The 20,320-nt window shown below is 46.7% G+C and overlaps 1 protein-coding gene across 2 annotated transcripts in view; it reads left to right on the top strand.

Moving 5' to 3' along the window:
• DRAM1 (DNA damage regulated autophagy modulator 1) overlaps positions 1 to 20,320 on the top strand; it is an 81,978-nt gene that overhangs the window by 44,311 nt on the left and 17,347 nt on the right. The window contains exons 1-5 of one of the 2 annotated variants that reach the window (XM_029599703.1): positions 4,009 to 4,067; positions 4,171 to 4,238; positions 4,874 to 5,016; positions 8,424 to 8,601; positions 14,734 to 14,792. In XM_029599703.1, the coding sequence (XP_029455563.1) occupies positions 4,024 to 4,067; positions 4,171 to 4,238; positions 4,874 to 5,016; positions 8,424 to 8,601; positions 14,734 to 14,792 (492 nt within the window). In that variant the 5' untranslated portion in view covers positions 4,009 to 4,023. Of the gene's footprint in view, positions 1 to 4,008; positions 4,068 to 4,170; positions 4,239 to 4,873; positions 5,017 to 8,423; positions 8,602 to 14,733; positions 14,793 to 20,320 lie in introns of those variants that run through there. The other variant, XM_029599702.1, reaches the window with a different exon arrangement.

Raw genomic sequence — 20,320 nt, 5'->3', positions numbered from 1 at the left:
TAATACTCACGATGGATGCGAGCCTCCAGAGTGGGGAGCTCACTGTCAGGAACTAACAGCACAAGGGCACTGGAGTATGACAGAGACTCTCTGGAACATCAATTGGCTGGAAGCTTGGGTGGTCCGGTTGGCATGCTTGCAGTTTAGCAGCAGGTTGCAGGAACAAGCGGTCCGGATAGTGTCAGACAATGCAATGACAGCGGCTAACATCAATCAGCAGGGAGGAACTAAGAGTCAGCAAGTGTTGCAGGAGATACACTTCCACTCATTCCATAACATGGGCTATCTCGGCTTCGCACATTGCAGGAAAAGACAATGTAAATGCAGACTTTCTCAGCAAAGAGAGTCTGGACCAGAAGAATGGGTATTGTCGGACGAGGCATTTCAGCTGATAGTGGATTTTTGGGGCCTTCCATTTCCAAACCTGCTGGTGACTTCTACAGTGTGAAAGTTCCTCGATTCTTTAGTTGCACGAGAGATCCGAAATCCTTGGGTATCGATGCTTTCATGCAGGACTAGCTGGAGGACAAGCTGCTGTATGCCTTTTTCCTATGGCCAATGTTGAGCAGAATAGTGCAGAGGGTCACAGAGGGATGGTGCTTTTGGTGGTGCCAGATTGGCCCAGGAGACAGTGGTATAAGGATCTGCGATGGCTCCTGATAGAGTCCCCCCTCCAGTTTCTGGTGCACAGGAATCTGTTGCGGCAGGGACCTGTTCTTCATGAAGATCCAACTCTGTTTTGTTTTATGGTACGGCCCTTGAGAGGGCTCACTTGCTGAAGCATGGATATTCTAATGCGGTGATTGCCACCTTGCTATGAACAAGAAAGTTCTCTACTTCCTTAGCCTATGTGCGAGTTTGGTGAATATTTGAGGCTTGGTGTGAAGATAGAGGAGTGCTTCCTTGTTCAGTTAAGATCCCGCTCATTTTGGAATTTTTACAGGATGGATTGAATAAAGGGTTGGCCCTTAATTCCTTGAAGGTTCAGGTAGTGGCTCTTGCCTGTTTCAGGGGTCAGGTGAATGGTGAATCCTTATCAGCTCATCCAAATGTAGCCCGTTTCTTGAAAGGAGTGAAACATCTTTATCCTTCCTAGCAGTTACCGGTGTCCTTGTGGAATCTTAATCTAGTCTTCGATTTCTTGGCAGGCCCTACGTTTCAACCAATGTGTAGCCTTTCCTTGTTTTTACTGACCTTGAAAACAATGTTTCTTGTGGTGATTTTGTTATCTGTCGAATATCTGAGCTGCTGGCCTTGTCTTGTTGGGAGCCATTACTTCAAGTGACTCCAGCTGCGATACAGCTGCATACTGTTCCTTCTTTTTTGCCAAAAGTGGTCTCAGATTTTCACTTGAATCAGTCCATTTCTCTGCCGACCCTGGATAGGGAAAGAGATGTGGAGGAATATCGCCTTTTGCGACTCTTGGATGTTAAGAGATATGTTGTAAGGTATCTAGAGGTTAACAGAATGACGGTATTTAAATACCATAAATACAATAAATTCTCAACTTTTCGAAAGATGGCTCGCCAGTTTGTCCTTCATGGTAGAGGTAAATGGCAAGCTGGCTTTGTAGGCTACAATAGCTCACTGGATTAAGGAGGTAGTCATGGCTGCATATGTGGATGCTGAAAAGCCATTACCTAATAAGCAGGCCGATACAGTAAAGTGCGGCCACGGTTACCCTGCTTCTAACTCGCTTTCTACTCACAATTTGGCCGCATTAGTCCAACCCGCGATTCACTATCCCTTTTAACCCATCCTTACCGCTTCTTTAAATCAACGGGAAACCCTTTCCGCCCGCGGCATGTATATGATATGTAAACGATCAGATTAGCTATTCCCTCCCATACAGTAACGTGCGCCCCGATTATCGCCTTTTTAACCTGTAGTTTTGCCGCGCAATTAGCCTGCTAATTTACTGCCTACCCTTACCCCTGCTTTAGTGTGGAGCGTCAGGCAAGCCCCGGCAGAGAGAGACAGCAATAGGCAGGCTCCGGTCAAAATCGACTCGACATGTTATTAAAGCAAATGTGAATAAAGTGCAACAAAAGTAAACTTACTGCATGTGAATGACGAACAGTCCTCTCTCCCCCCTCCTCCCGAGGCACGCACCGCGGCTCCCCTGCCTCCCGGGAGCAGCCGGCGGCGAAAACCGCTTCCAGCAGCCCCCGCCGGCGAAGGTGGATGAACGCACGCCTGTACGTGCAATTTGGGCGCTCAAGCCAGCAAAAGTGCATGACCGAATGCCGTGACGTCACGCACGGCATGCGCTCATGCGCCTTCACTGCCTTGAGCGCCCAAATTGCACGTACAGGCGGGCGTTCATCCACCTTCGCCGGCGGGGGCTGCTGGAAGCGGCTTTCGCCGCCGGCTGCCCCCGGGAGGCAGGGGAGCCGCGGTGCGCGCCTCGGGAGGAGGGGAGAGAGGACTGTTCGTCATTCACATGCAGTATGTTTACTTTTGTTGCACTTTATTCACATTTGCTTTAATAACATGTCGAGTCGATTTTCGCCGTGCGCCTTGCTTCGGGAGGGGTGGAGAGAGGACTGGCAATCCCCGATGCCCGAGTGTAGGAGAACCATCCACTTCCTGGTACCTGTCATTTCAAATGACATTTGAAATGACAGGTACCAGCGCACCCAGGATACTGTATAGGCGCTGTATAGCGCTCTATACAGTAAAATGGATTGCTCAGGCCTACCACTTCATGGATGCGCTTTGGATGCGGCTTGCATTTGGGTCTAATTTAAATACTGTATTGAGCGGTATGTGATCCGAACTGTGCGTGCGGCAAACGAGGGTGTGCCCGGCACTGCCACACTCTTTCTAATGCGTCCTTACTGTATCGGCCTGAAGGTTAGGGCTCATTTCACTAGAGCTCAGGTAGTGTCTTGGGCGGAAGTTAGATTGTTGTCTCCTGTCGACATTTGTTGAGCTGCGACGTGGTCCTCCTTACACACCTTTTCCCGGTATTATCATCTGGATGTGCAAGCCTTTGCAGGTGCAGTTTTGACTGATCAACAGGCAGCCTCCCACCCTATTCGGGTGTAGCTTGGGTACATCCCACTTGTCCTGAATTCATCTGTCTGGGTGCTTGGAAATGAGAAATTACTATTTTCCTGATAATTTCCTTTTCCTTAAACCAGATAGATGAATTCAGCTTCCCATCCTTGGCTGCCGAATGATTGTGTTATGGGATTCCTGTGGAACTACGTGTTCCAGAGGTTGCTAGTAAGTGTTAATCCTGTCCCTAGACTAGTGTTAATGCATTCTTTGTCCGAGCTCAGTGTTTCCTGTTGGCTAAGTACTGAAATGGTTATCTGTTATTAATCAAGTTTTTGCTAGTCTGTCCACAGTTGGCTTTTGAAGAGAATACTGGCAGGCTGATGTCACTGCAGGGGTATATAGATACTGTAATGTCAGTTTACTCCATCTCCATCTGCTGGTAGAGGTGCATAACTCACTGGTCCTGAATTCATCTGTGTAGTTTAAGGAAAAGGGAATTATCAGGTAAGTAGTAATTTCTCATTTCAATAGGTATGACACAAATACCATACCATGCTTATAACATGCTATTAGTTGAAACTCCTACCTATTGTTGCACAGCTTAATTTGGCAGACCCCCATGCAGATATGCTGCTACTGTTACAAACAGAAATTTAATTTGTATGTAAAAATTGTCTCAAAGTGAATTCATTTGGTTTCTTTTTAGCAGGGTGCAGAACCATAACACATCCTTATTTGTGCAAGGAAGGGGTCTACTAGAATAGGTGACCATTGTGTCCCCTGAATCAGGATGAGGGTCTGGCAAGCTTCCAGATCTGTGGCAGTCAGCAAACCGGATTTGATAATATCCCTTCCCAAAGAATAAAGTTTTGGGTGCTCAAAGAGCAAACTCTATTAACTGAAGCCGCTTCTGCTGTCTCACATCTCGCAGCACCATGACTTGTGTAATAGCAGAGTCTGTGAAATAAGCAAGGGGATTACAGTGTGAGTGACGTCGCCTCCACTCACAGCCCTTAAATGCGACTCGCACTGTCCTCACAGGAAGGACAGAGGGCACCAGGGTAGGACACCAGGCATGAATACTTCAGTAGAGGAGAAAAATATCATTTACTAAAGTTTCACATCTTTAACTGCTTTTAATGTCTATTTTTTTTCTTCTTTTAGCGACACAGGAACAAACCCTCCAGAAAGCGGTGTCTTTGGATTCATGATCAGTATTGCAGCATTCCTAGGTATGTACCAGGCACTTAGCCAAAAGAAATCAAGTAGAGAGAAGTGTCTCAGCTGGTGGAATAGTTTTCTTGTTGACTCTTGTTTTTAAATCATTTTGGCAAATTATATAAGTGGCTAATGCAGGCTCTATCCATCCAGGTGGGGGTCAGACTTTTGCAGGTCAGTCCTGCCCATGCTTACCTGTAGCCTCTACCTGCAGCCCCTGGGTAATTTCGGCCCCAGCTTCTCGGAAACGGGGGACTGATAACCGTACACAGGCCTATGGGGGGTCTTGCAGATACTTGGTGCAAGGCCACTGAGCTCATTATGTCTGCAAACAGTCAAAGCTTGGAATGCAAGTCTCTGGAGCTGAGAAGCAGACGTTTCTGAAAGGGAAGTGGTGCGATGTATGAAAGAGTGTGAGGTAGGGATAAAGGGGCACGAAGGCACATATTACATCCAATCTTTTAAAGTTATGTAGGTGAGGATAGTGAACTAGGTTGATTGATTGTGATTTCTATAAATGTATGTATTTTCTTGTAATGTTCTCCTCCGATGTCTCATTAAATGTCCATTAAAAAAAAAAAAAAAAAAGTTTCTGAAAGGCTGTGTTCACAGGTCATCCCACAGACATTTTTATTTGTTTGCTTTTTAGGTGGAATTACAATGTACGCAAAATATAAGATATTACAGAAGCAAAATGAGCTGTCCTATTTCATGAACCCTCTGTTTAATTTGGCTTCGCTGGTTATTGGACTGTTGGGCTGCACTGGAATGGGCATCGTGGCCACCTTTCAGGTACATGGGGCTCCGCTTCAGAGGGCGTTTCTGAAGTTATGGGACCCATAGATGTGTTCTAAACAGAACATGACCTTATTTAGATTCATGTTTTTCATAGGAATGGCAGCAAAGTAATTTATGAAACTGTAACGAGCCTTAGCGGCCCTTAAGGAACTTACCAGATAAATCGGAGAGACTAAAGGAGATTTATTTATTTATTTAAAGGCTTTTATATACCGACGAACGTTGGGAACATCTCGTCTGTTTACAGAGAACAGAAATTTAGCAACAGGCTTTACAATTATCGCATGATTATATGAGGAACAGTTAAACCATACAAATAACAAATTAGTTTTTACAAGTAATAATTAACTAAGGGAGAAGAAGGATGCATTCCTCCTGCCGCACAGAGCTCACATTCGTGGAATATTTTAATTCTTAATCTGCACCACCAAACGGCGGCTTGTATGCTGGAAGACACGATTGCACGTTACAGTTGAGTTTCAATGTGGAAATCAATGCAGACAATCAGAGATGCCACCCACTGTACAAAAGTTTGTTTCATTGTATGGGATTTAGCTTTAGTGGTGTAGTTTTGTGGGGGGGGGGGGTGGTTTAAAAATCATTTTTTCACTATTTTATACACAGGGCCAAATTTTAAAAGGTGCGTGCGGGCATAGATTTGTTTGCGCAACCCGGCGCGAACAAATCTAAGCCCGATTGTATAATATGCGTGCGCTGCCGCACGCATGTTATAAAATCCAGGGTTGGCGTGTGCAAGGCGGTGCACAATTGTGCAACTTGTGCGCGCCGAGCTGCGCAGCCTTCCTCCATTCCCTCCAGGGTCGCTCCGAAATTGAAGCGGCCTCGGAGGGAACTTTCCTTCCGCCTCCCCCCACCTTCCCCCCACCTTCCCCTCCCTAACCCGCCCCCCAGCCCTACCTAGAACCCCCCCTTACCTTTGTCGGGGAAGTTGCGCCTGCCTCCTGGCAGGCGTAACTTACGCACACCGGCCAACGGCCGGCCCGCGATCCCAGGCACAGCGGCAAATGGCCGCTGTGCCTGGATGCTCTGGCCATGCCCATGCCCCACCCCTTTTTGCAAGCCCCGGGATATACGCGCGTCCCAGGGCTTGTGTTCGCCACCGAGCCTATGCAAAATAGGCTCGGTGCGCGCAGGGGCAGATTTTCTTGGGTTACGCGCTTAGCCTTTGAAAGTCTGCCCCACAGTGTTTAGGGGGTATACAGTAAGTACTGGGGCTGGTACAAGAAATTTCACTTCTCCAGGCAGCGTCGGAATTTTGTCTCCTTCCCACCGCACTTCCAAACTGCCACTACTACTGACCTGCTCTCCCCCCCCCCCCACATGATCTTCACCACTACATATGGGCTTCCCTCCCCTCACTCCCTCCAAGCATCCTGCATCATCCTGCTCTGCTGCTATCTTCTCATCGCACTGACTGCAGCAACAATGCTCGCTCCCTACATGCAGGCAAGGCAAGCCAACATGTACTCACAGTCCCTGCAGCAGCTCTGCCGCCTCCTGAATGGGTTTGCTTATATGAAAGGCATTTGATAAATCAGACTCTTGAGTTCTTGAAAAGAAGAACAGCCTATTAGTGACAGAAGCTAGCTGCAGTGTCTTGTCACAGCTTTTCTGATAATCTGTAGAGGAGTAAAAAATGATTTTACTTTTTACATATAAAATCAAATTTCTTTTATTACACTATAAACAGAAAACCAGGACTATTAATCCCTTAAGGCCTATAAACAGGAACCACAGAAAGGACCCTGGCTGAGACTCTCTCTGATGGTTTGAACTTAGGAAGCAGGAGCCTTACCAGCATTTTTCTTTCTGTTAGTGACAAATACTAGCCTGGCTTTTATTCTATTTTAAGCCAGTAACTCGTGAGAGATATTTTCAGATGGTGTGGCTGTTAGCAAAGATAAAATATTGTTTCCTTTGTAAGGTCAATATTCAGTAGCCACAGGCAACTGGAACCAGGTCACCCAGCTAAAGTTAGCCAGGTAAATTCAGATATTCAGTGGTGAGCTGTGGATTTGGCTCTGTGCCGCTGCATATGGCCGGATAAAGACCTAGATAGCCGGCTAAACTTACCTCGCTAACTTTAGAACTGGCAAAATGGGACTTGGCTGCCTAATTTAACACCACCGTGAAACGCTTCCAACTTATCTGGCTTACTTTTATCTGGCCAAACAGTCACAGCCGGATAAAAAGGAAGCAGTCAGAGCAGTGAAAAATTAAAAAATCAGGGGTTTGTCCGGCTAAGTCCCGAACTTACCTGGACAAACTGATTATTGATCCCTGCTTGTTTCTTCATTCTGCTTTTTAATTTGGAGGCAAAAAAACCAAACTTTTTATTTAGTTTTCCAAAGCATTTCCTCTGTTTATCGGTTGTCACTGGGAATGAACAGGAGGAAAAATTTTTTTTAGCATTGCCGATCTGTGTCTGTTGCCGATGCATTTAACGTGTGTATCCGGCGCGAATGGCTGAAGACAGCATGCCACAAACAGACGCCTCGGGGGCCATAAGAGCCGCACAGCTTTTATTCCCGAAAAGCACAGAACTGTCATTTATATATTTAAAATAAGAAAGAAAGCCCTGGGGATGAAACCAAATGTAGAAAGTTATAGTATTTTGAAGCTTCGGGCTAGTGCTGCTGTTCTAGTTTCATTATTGAAAGTGTATTGCTTTAAGGCTCGTTTCTTGCACTCACTTTTTTGCTTTTATTCGATGTAAGCTTTGTCTGTTTTCTGTTCTACCTTAAATATGGTAACAGTTTATTTGTAAGGCTAACTTGTAATGTAACCTTCTTATTCTGGAATTCTTTGTGTGTAATTTTTTATGGCTAATTTGGTGGATGTAGACTTGGTCACATCTGCATGCCATGCTTTTAAAACGTACCAATGTAGAAAAGCCCTCATCTCCTGGAATCCAGTTAAAATCTCACTGAAAACTCAGAATCACAATGCTAAAAGACATTGGTGGGGTGGGAGCCTGGCCATGTAAAAAAAAAACCAAAAAAACGTGTGGGAACGTCTGTGCTTTATCCACTCCAAAAAGGAGGCCGTGCATGCCTCATTGGAACTGGCAACCTGACAGTGACATTTTTTTTATATTTATAGATAACGCTGAACCACAGAGGGTTTAAGTCAAGTGTATGATAAGTGACTGAGATAAGGAGGGATATCCTAAAAGCAGTCAAGTTGGGTAGATCAGAAGAAAACCAGACAGATTGGCTTCTATCTGCCATCATGTATCATGTTACTATATTACAAGCCTGTTTTATCTATGGTAGACTTGTTTGCTCTGTATTTCTCTACTGCACCATTGTTTTTTGTTGGGTTTTTTTTTGAGTATGTGCTGTTTATATAAAAATGTTTTCTTTTGCCTATCTTTCCAGGAGTTGGCTGTTCCCATCGTCCACGATGTGGGTGCACTCGTGACCTTTGTCTGTGGTGTTCTCTATATTCTGTCTCAGGCTGCTCTCTCCTACAAGTCTTGTCCTGTATGGAACACTCCAAACATGTGTCACATAAGGATGGCCATCGCTTTGGTGGCTTTCGTAGCCTTGGTTCCCAGTATCCTTTTCAGATGCCAAAAATACTTAATTTGCATGTGCCCCAGGGATTTGTCCTGAGACCACAGCTTTTAGGTGTATTTATAAATGACCTAGAGAAGGGGACGACAAGTGAGGTGATCAGATTGGCTGCTGATAACAAAAATGATTCAAAGTTGTTAAATTTGCAAGAGGACTTTGTGAGACTGAGAAACTGGGCATTCAGATGGTAGATGGCATTTAATGTGGACAAGGGCAAAGTGATGGATAGAGGGAAGAGCTGCCCAAATTTATAGCTACACAAATCAAGGGGGACAATAAGTAAATACACTCCTCTAGTACTAAACTTTCAAAATGGAAACTTTGATAACATGAGAAATATATAAAAAACTGAAAAGTGCAGTTGTAAAGATTAAGGGGTAGATTTTAAAAGAAGCGTGCGCGGCCTACATGTGAGCGCACTACCCGGTGCGCGCACATGTATGCCTGATTTTATAACATACGCGCGCAGGCATGCACATGTTATAAAATCGGGGGTCGGCACGCGCAAGGGGATGCACACTTATGCACCTTGGGTGCACCGAGCCACACTGCCTTCCCCCATTCCCCTTAACCTGACCTTCCCACCCCTTCCCCTAACCTTTCCCCCCCAGCCCTACTCTAACCCCCTCCCTGTCCTTTGAGTTGCACACGATGGCTGTTCTGTCGGAAGCCTCTAGCCCCGCCCACAGACCGCCCCTTTTGCAAAGCCTCGGGACTTACACGCGTCCTGGGGCTTTACGTGCGCTGCTGGTTTTTTAAAAAATAGGTCTGATGTGCGTAACCCTTTTAAAATCTGACCCTAAGAGGGTACAACAGGCATGGACATTGTTAAAAAATACCATCCTAGAAGTGCAGTCCAGATGTATTCCATGCATTAAGAAAGGTGGAAGGAAGGCCAAATGGTTGCTGGTATGGTTTAAAAGGTGAGGTGAAAGAGGGGTTTTTTTTAGCCAATACATCCCTTCAAAAATTGGAAGGATCCATCTGAAGAAAATAGGAAAAAGCATAAGCATTGTCAAGTTAAATGTAAAACATTGACAAGACAGGCTAAAAGAGAATTTGAAAAGAAGTTGGCCATAAAGGCAAAAACTCATAGTAAAGATTTTTTAAAAATATATTCGAAGCAGGAAGCCTGCAAGGGAGTCAGTTGGACTGTTAGATGATCAAGGAGTTAAAGGGACACTTAGGGAAGATAAGGCCATCGCGGAAAGATTTAAAGATTAAATTAATTCTTTGCTTTGGTGTTTACTGAGAAGGATGTTGGGGAGATATCTATTGCAGAGATGGTTTTCAAGGGTGATCATTCAGATGGCCGGCGCACGATTCCCCGGCCCAGGAGCAGTTTCGGAGGCCTCGGCCATGCCCCCGGGTCGGAACCACGCCCGCGGCCCCACCTCCTTATGCGCGTACCTCTTTGAAAATCTGCCCCTTAATCAATAAGGAATAGCCACTGCTTGTTGCCATCATTAGTAGCATGGGATCTACTTAATGTTTGGGTACTTTGCCTTGGATTGTCCACTGTTGGAGACAGGATACTGGGCTTGATCGATCCTTTGTTTGACCCAATATGGCATAACTTATGTTCCATTCTGGGAGTCACCACCCAGGAAAAGGATCTGGCATCATTGTGGATATGTTGTAATCCTCTTCTTGGTGTGCTCTCACTATATGGGAATAAAAACTGGGATCCCTTGTTAATCCAACACTGCATGGAACTAGAAAGAACCCACACAGAAACACTTCAGATCTATAAATAATGGTCCATGTCCATTAAAGTTCCCTCAACAAGGGTTCAGAGCCAAACTGGGATGTTTCCATCTTACAATAATATCATAAACATATATTTTATTTTAACACCACCAAAATGCTCAAGGTGTAGAACAAAATAAAAATAGAAATAATTCAGAAATATTCATCTGCTATTTCTGTAGGATGAAGAACAGAGGCAAAACTGCTTATGTTTTTGAAAATTCAATTCTTCATGCATTCATTTACTCCCACCACCTAATTATACCCCATGCTTCTGGAACAACTCTTTTTAGCCTGGCTAAAGGTTTGTATGTTGGGGAGGTTGACTTGTAGCCATTATGTGGGTTGCAGTTTTCACCCAGGTCTCTAGTTAATAGGCTAGACTCGTTTGAAAATTATCCTGTAGTAATTTGGCAACACATCACCAAGTTGTCTTGCTAATAAAGTTTTCTTGAATCAGAATGTAAAGGTTAGATAACTGGCTGTATCCAGTGGCATGCTGAAGGGGATTAACAATAGTCCATTAAATTAGTTTAAAAAACCAAAAGAGTGTCTCAGTTAAGCGGAGCTATGAAAGAGCCCCTTATTAGTAGCACATCACTACGGGCCAGATTTTATAACATGCGCACGGGCATAGATTTGTTCATGCAACCCGGCGCAGGGGGGGGTGCATAATTGTGCAACCTGCGCGCGGCGAGCCAAGCAGCCTGCCTCCGTTCCCTCCGCCCCCCCCCCCCCTGACCTTTATTGAAGAAGTTACGTCTGCCTCCGGGCAGGCGTAACTTGCGCGCACCGGCTCTCCATCCCCTGGCCCGGTGGCTGTTCCGGAGGCCTCGGTCACGCCCCCGGCCCGGCGTCCCGCCCCCGGAACGCCCATTATTTCAAGCCCAGGGACTTACACGTGTCCCGGGGCTTGTGCGTGCCGCCAAGCCTATGCAAGATAGGCTTGGCGCGCGCAGGGGGAGGCAGGGATAGGTTTTTGGGGGTTGCGCGCATAGGGGCGGATTTTAAGAGCCCTGCTCGCCTAAATCCGCCCAAATCCGGGCGGATTTAGGCGAGCAGGGCGGCCTATGTTCAATAGGCCTACCGGCGCGCGCAGACCCCGGGACTCGCGTAAGTCCCGGGGTTTGGCAAGGGGGGCGGGCCCAAGCCGCGCGGCGTTTAGGGGGCGTGTCGGCAGCGTTTTGGCGGTGGGCCCGGGGTCGTGGTTATGGCCCGGGGCGGTCCGGGGGCGTGGCCGCGCCCTCCGGACCCGTCCCGGCGCGCTAGCGGCCCGCTGGCGCGCGGGGATTTACGCCTCCCGGAGGGAGGCGTAAATCCCCCAACAAAGGTAAGGAGGGGGTTTAGACAGGGCCGGGCGGGTGGGTTAGGTAGAGGAAGGGAGGGGAAGGTGAGGGGAGGGCGTTAGAGGATTCCCTCCGAGGCCGCTCCGATTTCGGAGCGGCCTCGGAGGGAACGGGGGTAGGCTGCGCGGCTTGGCGCGCGCCGGCTATACAGAATCGATAGCCTTGCGCGCGCCGATCCAGGATTTTAGCGGATACGCGCGGTAAAATCCCACGTACTTTTGCTTGCGCCTGATGCGCCACCAAAAGTACGCCTATTCGCGCGGTCTGAAAATCTACCCCATAAGATACACGCAACCCTCTGAAAATCTATCCCTATCTATATCATCTTGTAGAGAGCAAGACTCGCTGAGGTATGTGGTCATAATAATTGGAGCTTAACTAGGTGTGCGTCGGGGCCTCAGATCTTTTATCTTGGTTAGCACTTGATTGTACCATGGGCGCCATGGTTACAGGGTCCATAACATTTAGAGATGTATTGTGACTTGTCTGTGACATAACATTTTTTCTGTTTTTTGAGAATTAATTGCACTTTCTTCTGGAATATACCCATTGCTGAGGCTTAGAATTAAACAAGGGACTCTATTTTTAAACATGGTTTCAACCAATCAACCAAAATATGGGGAATATAAATGTAAATTTGTTTAAACATAGTTTGCCATAGGCAGAGAATAACAACAGCCGGCTGCAGGTTTTTTTATTACATTTTTGGAGTCCTTTCTCTGATTCTGAGGCTTTGCTAATTCAGGGCCCTGACGAGCAGAATTAGGGCTTGAATGCCGTGTGCTTTTGACTAGCAATGCCACCCGTCATGATTTGGTTATCTGCATTAAAATTCAGATGATAGGTGACGCAATGTTATTCTCCAGGAAACATTTGCAGCACAGTGTGGAAGAATGTGTGCATTTGATTTGACTGGCAAAGTATTGCTGCAAGAGCAGTTCTGAGCTAACCAAGAATCCACAGCTAGGTCCTAAATGAGAACATTTTCGTCCCCATCTAGATAATTAACAGGACACTCTGCTTTAGAATGTACCTGGCTGCCCAGCAGAGCAGGATTGGTTTGCATACTGTTGATCATTTCCCTGCTAAGCCATTAACATTTATTTACAGTCTCACATATTCGTGACTTGCACAGCATTGGTTTATGGGACTGCCCTGTTGCCCCACACAGACTACTGACAGACAAAGGGAATAATGTTTATTGCTTATTTCGCTGGTACAGTACTTGGCTGCTGGGGTCGTCATATAGCTGGACATGTGCCCCCACCCATCACCCCCACCTTAGATCCGCAATGGTTGCACACTTTCACCTGCAGAATGTTCACAGCAAACAGCTGCCAGCTGCAGTGAAAGCCTGGGGAAAGAGAGAGCATTCTGCTAATAATTTAGATAAACTGACTCTCCTTGTTATGTACTCAAGTTGTAAATCCACACAGAATTGCTCAAAGATTGAGTAATAGTTTCTAACATTAGAAAATCTAGATAAAAAAAAAACCCTCATTAACTTAGAAAGCCCAAGACAAAGTTGACTCAATAGGGATGTGCAGAGGGACGGCATACGTTGCATTCGGTATTTGTATTCGTCGGGGGCAGAGACGTTGCATTCGGCAAGGGGCCCCCCTCCCCCCGATATGTTCATGCGTTCATTCTTATTTGTTTCCCAGCTAAAATTGAATTAACTACAACCCCCCCACCCTCCTGACCCCTCCAAGACTTACCAAAACTCCCTAGTGGTCCAGTGGGGGGTCCGGGAGCCATCTCCTGCACTCACGCCGTCGGCTGCCGGTATTCAAAATGGCGCCGATAGCCTTTGACCTTACTATGTCACAGGGGCTACCGGTGCCATTGGTCGGCTCCTGTGACATAGTGGTGGCAAAGGCTATCGGCGCCATTTTGAATATTGGCAGCCGATGGCCTGAGTGCAGGAGGTCGCTCCCGGACCCCCGCTGGACCACCAGGGACTTTTGGCAAGTCTTGTGGGCATCAGGAGGGTCCCCCAAGACTTGCCAAAAGTCCCTGGTGGTCCAGCGGGGGTCTGGGAGCGACCTCCTGCACTCGGGCCTTCGGCTGCCAGTAATCAAAATGGTCAGCCCCTGTCAAATGGTAGGAGCACAAGATGGTGCCGGCCATCCATTGCTCCTACCATGTGACAGGGGCCGACCAATGGCACCGGTAGCCCCTGTGACATAGTAAGGTCAAAGGCTATCGGCGCCATTTTGAATACCGGCAGCCGACGGCATGAGTGCAGTAGATGGCTCCCGGACCCCCCGCTGGACCACCATGGAGTTTTGGTAAGTCTTGGGGGGGTCAGGAGGGTGGGAGGTTTGTTTAAATTTGCTCCTTTAGACGGCCGAATAATTCGGTGAAGATTCGTTGAATTCGTGGGGAATCGCGATACGTTTCGTTTCCCCACAAATACAACGAATATGGCCTTATACATTGTGGATTACCAATACGTTGCAAACGAATGCACACCCCTATGACTCAACACAGTTCTAGTGCAATGCTGCAAATCCATTGTTCTATGTACCCCAGAACTGAATACAAATCACTAGCACACTGAAAATATTCAGCTATAATCAACACTGATATGTGCTCGCATTTCAATATAGCTGAGAACCAAATCCTCTGGTGCTGTTTTGTCCAATTAAAGACGGTGTGTGACTTGGTGATGGCTGACTTCACTAGGAAGCTGCGGGTCTTAAAACAGAGTTAAGATTTTGCAAGGTTTCCAATTGTATGCATCATTTGTCTGCTCCATGAGAATGTATAGAAAATCTCCTATTTCAGCATGCCGTTAACTGAACTGAGCATTGACAAATGGGGTAGTTTCAGCCCATGTTCCTCTCCTTATGCAATTTTGGCATCTATTTTTTGGCTTGCTGGCTCAGTTTTGAAAGTAGGACCTATAGTGTTGATTGGAAAATATTTTTTGAAAAAATTATCATAAAGAACTACATTTTGGTTCTCGATCAAGCAAATATATAGTTTTTGTTTCCATAACTTGACTCTTTCAGTGATTGTATGTGCTTTTCAAGTCTCCATGACAAAACTCAACTGGAACCCAGATGATAAGGTATTGTATAATTTTACTGAGCATTCGGAGAAATGCAGGGGCCAGAAGCTGGGATAGTAATGAGAGTACCAGGCAGTAAGGCCGCTTCCTGATTTAAAAAAAAAAAAAAAGGTCTAAGAGATGCAGGCAATTGTATCCGCTCTGTGACTCTCTCTTCTTACATCAGCAGCAAATGTATTATAATGCCCAATATGTATGACAAGACATTTCTGTTTTGCTTTCTTCCCAAACTGAGAAGAGAGGAAATGGGTAATGAAAAAACAACAGTGGTAACTAAAATGTATATTTGCCCAAATAACTGTAACTTGGAGCTGCCTTTTGGGAATACACTTATAGAATTATTTTATATAATTGACAGACTAACGCACATGATAAATATGCAAAGGCCTCATTCTCCTAGGACAAGCAGGAATATAGTGCTCACATGTGGGTGATATCATCTGATGGTGCCTGGCATGGAAAACATTTGTCAAAATTTCTAGAAGCTTTGACCTGCACATTGAGCATGCTCAGGATGCCACTATCCACACGTCCACACGAGGTCCCCCTTCAGTATCTCTTTTTCTGCGGTGCAGTGGCCTCGTGGTTTGTGGAGCTCTGCTCTTTTCTTGTTTTCTTGCAAGAGAAGTTCTTTTTCCTGTTTTTCCATCGTCTGGTCCCCCTTTGAGGTCTGTGCCTTCTCGGCGTGGTAGGTTGACACTTCTGTTTTTCCTGCTTCTTGCGGCTGATTCCCGGATATTTGCTTCCCAGTGACTGCTGGTCATCAAGCACACGGGTATTTTTCCATGGCATCATCCAGCTTTCATCGGTGCCCCCAGTACCTGTGGACCATGACCATCACGGATCCGCATGAGGGGCTTCACACGACGTCAGCGGATGTCAGGTGTGTGACCAGATGACCCCCAAGGGCCGTCTTGCATGCCTTGATAAGATGGAGAAAGTTTTCAGTTCTAAAATGTTCGCACCATCCACCCTGTGTTGCAGCCATCGTCGCTGGGGGGTCAAGGGGAGACACTTGATACGCTCCCTCTCGCCATTCTTTCCATTTCCTTAAAGGATCGAGGAAACTGTGACCGATCCTCCATGATCTCACTGATTTCCAGGGCATTGGGATCCTCCGCCTCCTCAGCACCGAGAAAAGACTGGGCCGAGCACCGTAGGAGGTCCCGCAAGCATCAACACCAGTTGCCATCAGTGCATGGCTCCAGTTCCAGTGCGGTACTGGCAGCCGCTGTACCACCACTGAAGAGATCCCATTCCTTGGAGGCCCCATCCTCCAACATTCCCCGGGAGTCCCAGGCATTCCCCACTGGTATCGGTGGTGGGCACCATGCTGCCTCGGAAGACCAAGGACAAACCAGTGATGCCTCATCCCCCTCCCTCAGTCCTGGCCACACTGGACTTTCAGGAGGAGTTGGATCGCAGGGTGTAGACTGCGGTGCTCAGAGCTCTTTAGAAAGTCAAGCCTCCTGCGCCACTGGTCCCCATGCCGGTGCCGGAGTCTCCGCTGTCTATTTTGGCACCTCTGCTTGAGCGTTTGGACGTTTTCTTAGGTGCACTGCCAATGCAGCCAGTGCCCGAAGGACCTTCAATTCACCAGTGGCCACAGATGCCCCCCCCCCCCCCCCTCGGGAGCGATCCCTATAATCAGATCCTCCAAGGAGGAAGTCACGGCTGGTGCCGCGTTCCTGAGGCCTCTATTCCCTGATCCATTGCCTGGGCCCTCTGGCCTCCCGGGGCCCTCTGTCCCCGGGGGAACCATCAATTCCTGCGGTGCCCTCGATGCCTCTGAAGCCATCAGATCCCAGGGCTGGGATCTCTCATGGGCCTCACCCGAGACGTTCTGGCCTTACTGAGGAGGTAGGCCCTATGACCCTTGGGAGGATGATTCCTTGGAATCTTTGTCCAAATAGTCAGATGACCCTCCCTCTCAGAGCCTTCCCCACTGGAGGAAAGGCATCTGTCTCCCCCCGAGGACCTTTCCTTTGTGGGGTTCATCAGGGCCATGGCCAAGGATATTTTTTCCAGCTCCTTACGGAGGAGGATGCGTGACATAAAATGCTGGAAGTGCTTTAGTTTGTTGATGTTCCTGAGGAAATCGTGGCAGTTCCCATCCACAACATCTTTAAGGATCTTCTCCGGATGTGGGAACACCCGATTCCATATACCCCATTAACAGGAAGGCGGATGCCACCTATTTGGTGCAGCAAGCCATGGGATTTCAGAAGCGGCACCTCCCCCGCCAGTTGGTGGGTATGGAATCCACCCTGAAGAAAGCCAGGTGCTCCCGTACCCATGCTTCTGCCCTCGCCCTGCGCCATCAGAACCTCCGGGCATTGGCTCTGACAGCTTGGATGTTGAGTTCCTACTCCTTCAACCCTTGGCCCTCTCAGACAGCATCTCCCAAGTGTTGGTGGTTTCTAGGAAACCTTCCACCAGGAAGACCTACAGCTTAAAGTGGAAACGATTCATCTGATATGTGGGATAGGGCTTGGATCATTCACATGCCCCCTTCCCCAACTGTTGGACTACTTGTGGCACCTTTCAGAGTCTGAGCTTCAAAGCAGCTCAGTCAGGGTTCATCTTAGCGTGCTGTAAGTGCATACCATCGAGGTGTCGCTGACACACCCATATTGGTGCAGCCTTTGGCAGGTTGCTTCATGAGGGGCCTGCTCCAGCTGAAGCCCCCTCTTTGGCCTCCTGTTGAGTCCTAGGACCTTATGCATCCTCCCTTTGAGCTGCTGCGTTCCTGCGACCTGACGTTCCTCACCTGGAAAGTTATATTCCTGGTGGCGATTACTTCGGCTTGTAGAGTCAGTGAGCTTCAGGCCCTGGTTATGTACCTACCATACATGAGGTTCTCCACGATCGTGTAGTTTTGTGTACGCACCCTAAGTTCCTGCCTAAGGTTGTCTCTGATTTCCACCTTAATTAGTCCACCCACCTTCTTTCCTAGGTCTCATTCCCACCCAGGGGAACAGGCTCTTCATACTTTAGACTGTAATAAGGCCTTGGCTTTCTATTTAGATCGCACAGCCAGTCACAGGCCGTCCACTCAGCTCTTTGATTCCTTCGATACCAACAGGCTAGGAATGGCGGTGAGTAAACAAACTTTATCCAGCTGGCTGGCGGATTGTATCACCTTCTGCTACTCACAAGCAGGTCTTCTGCTCACTCTGTGCAGGCCATGGCGATGTCGGTGGCTCATCTGTGAGCAATTCCCGTTGTCGAAATTTGCCGGGCTGCAACGTGGATTTCTTGTCACACGTTTGTGGCTCACTACTACTTGGACAAGGTTGGGTGTCAGGACAGTGCCTTTGGTCAATCTGATCTGCACAATCAGTTCCAGACCTGAACCCACCTCTTCCTGCCTTGTGTCGCTGGTGGGAGCCAGACTGTCCCCTGCCAATCAACAGCACCACAGTTGTTGTGCCTGTTGGCACTTTGTTCGGACACCGTTGGTCTCACCTGCTAACGGGACAGCCTGGAGCTTGGTATTCACCCACATGTGAGAACTACCATCCTGCTTGTCCTAGGAGAAAGCGCAGTTGCTTACCTGTAACAAGTGTTCTCCTAGGACAGCAAGATATTAGCCCTCAGGAATTTCACAGAGTTGGGGACTCCTCCTGGCTTGTTTTATTTTTTTGCTCGTTATGTTACAAGTCTGAAGGGGGACCTCGCGTGGACACACGGATAGTGGCATGCTGGGCATGCTCAGTGTGCTGGTCAAAGCTTCTAGAAACTTTTTGACAAAAGTTTTCCATGCCGGGCTCCATCAGATGATGTCACCCACATGTGAGGACTAACATCCTGTTGTCCTAGGAGAACACCTGTACAGGAAAGCAACTGCGCTTTCTTCAGCTTTCCTGAGTGATGTAAATGGTTAAATAGATGGAGATTTGATTCAACCCATTTTTTATTCATGACTGTCCCATGCAAATCTGGTCTTGTGTACAATTTTCTTTTTTACATATCTCTGGATTCAGTTTGCTCACTGGCTCCATGTCATGTGAACAGGCCAAGCTCTTCCTGCATTTAACCCATTCCATCTACAGACTTGAGGTGTTCCTTGTCTTAGGAGTAAAAAGTCCATAAAAATCAGGAAAGGCTAAGTCTGTTTGATGGTGAAGGACAGCCACCTGGTAACTCTACTTCTTCAATTATTTGTGAAAATAAAGGCCAAAATGAGCTGACCAGTTCAGTCTTGATTTTACCCAGTTGCTTTTATGCTGCTTTTCATGAGGAAATCAGATCATCTCCTTGCATGAGGTCAAACCAAGACTGGCTCATTCTGATCCTTATGGAGCAGTCTGGTCAGTTCTAGCCTCAAGTGAAGAAAGTGGCAACATGGAGGCTGACATTTTCTTTTAAGCATTCAGCATTAAAAGAAAGCATCAGGCTCATTCTACCCTATAGCATAAGTAGGTCTGGCAAGAACAAAACGCACCTTCCAAATTGCAAAACCTTTTTCTTGAAAGCACTGATATATGAAATTCTTTTATTAGAACTTGCCTGACTCTGGCCGAGTTTCGCTCACACAGGAGCTGCCTCGGGCTGGGTATGCTGCAGTTCCCTGCCGACGGTCACAATATTTGTTTAAACCTTGAAGAGTTGTTCTTTTTATACTCAATCCGACAAACGGCACTGTACAATTTTGACATTGCCTATCATATCTAGTGCTGTTATGAAACTGACTAAATCAGATCCGCGGGTTTGACTGCACAAATGGCGTACAAGAATCACTGTACATACATCATGATATTCTTGTATTGAAGTGTCCATAGTCAATATCCATTTACCCAGCCCCTGAGGCAGCTCCTGTGTGAGCGAAACTCGGCCAGAGTTGGGCAAGTTCTAATAAAAGTCATTTGATACACTGATCTACTTTGTCTTGTCGCTACTCCGCAATATAGGATCGGCTTCTGTTTTGTTTTTTGGGTGAAATTCTTTCTTGAAAGCGCACCACCAATTCACTGATGTGCCCAGGACATTTTTCACACTGGGTCTTTCGGGATACAGTGGTTCATTTTATTTTATTATTGGTCTGGGTCACAACTTTCAACAGTTGTCTGGCTGTGGGTCACAATAAAAATAAAATACATCACTGTAATGTATAATTAGTTTCCTAAAAATGAATACATAAAATATTCTTAAAAATAATACAGCATTATAATGAGGGACCTTTTTGTTTTCAGTTTTTTTTACATTTTTTTTTATTAATGTTTATTATAACAAGCAAAAATGGGAGACTTTCAGTTTGTAAATGAGTTATTTTAATCTACTGCTTTTTGTTTTTGTTCATTATAATAAACAGATGAATTCTAGGAAAAAGAAAAAAAAGGTCCCTAATTTATAATACTTTTTGGATTATGATTTATTTTTTTATACATAATCATAACACACAAATTGTCATTGTATAACACCTACCTTCCCAGTGGCCAAGCCATTTTCCCTAGACCTGTATTTCATAGAGGGGCAGGGAAGCCACTAGAACCCATCCCTTCACACATCAACTGACATTCGCATTA

The sequence above is a fragment of the Rhinatrema bivittatum genome, chromosome 4 (assembly GCF_901001135.1).
Source record: "Rhinatrema bivittatum chromosome 4, aRhiBiv1.1, whole genome shotgun sequence".
NCBI classification, from domain to species: domain Eukaryota; kingdom Metazoa; phylum Chordata; class Amphibia; order Gymnophiona; family Rhinatrematidae; genus Rhinatrema; species Rhinatrema bivittatum.
Note: the sequence above shows the minus strand (reverse complement) of the source record. Positions and strands in the feature narration are given on the sequence as shown.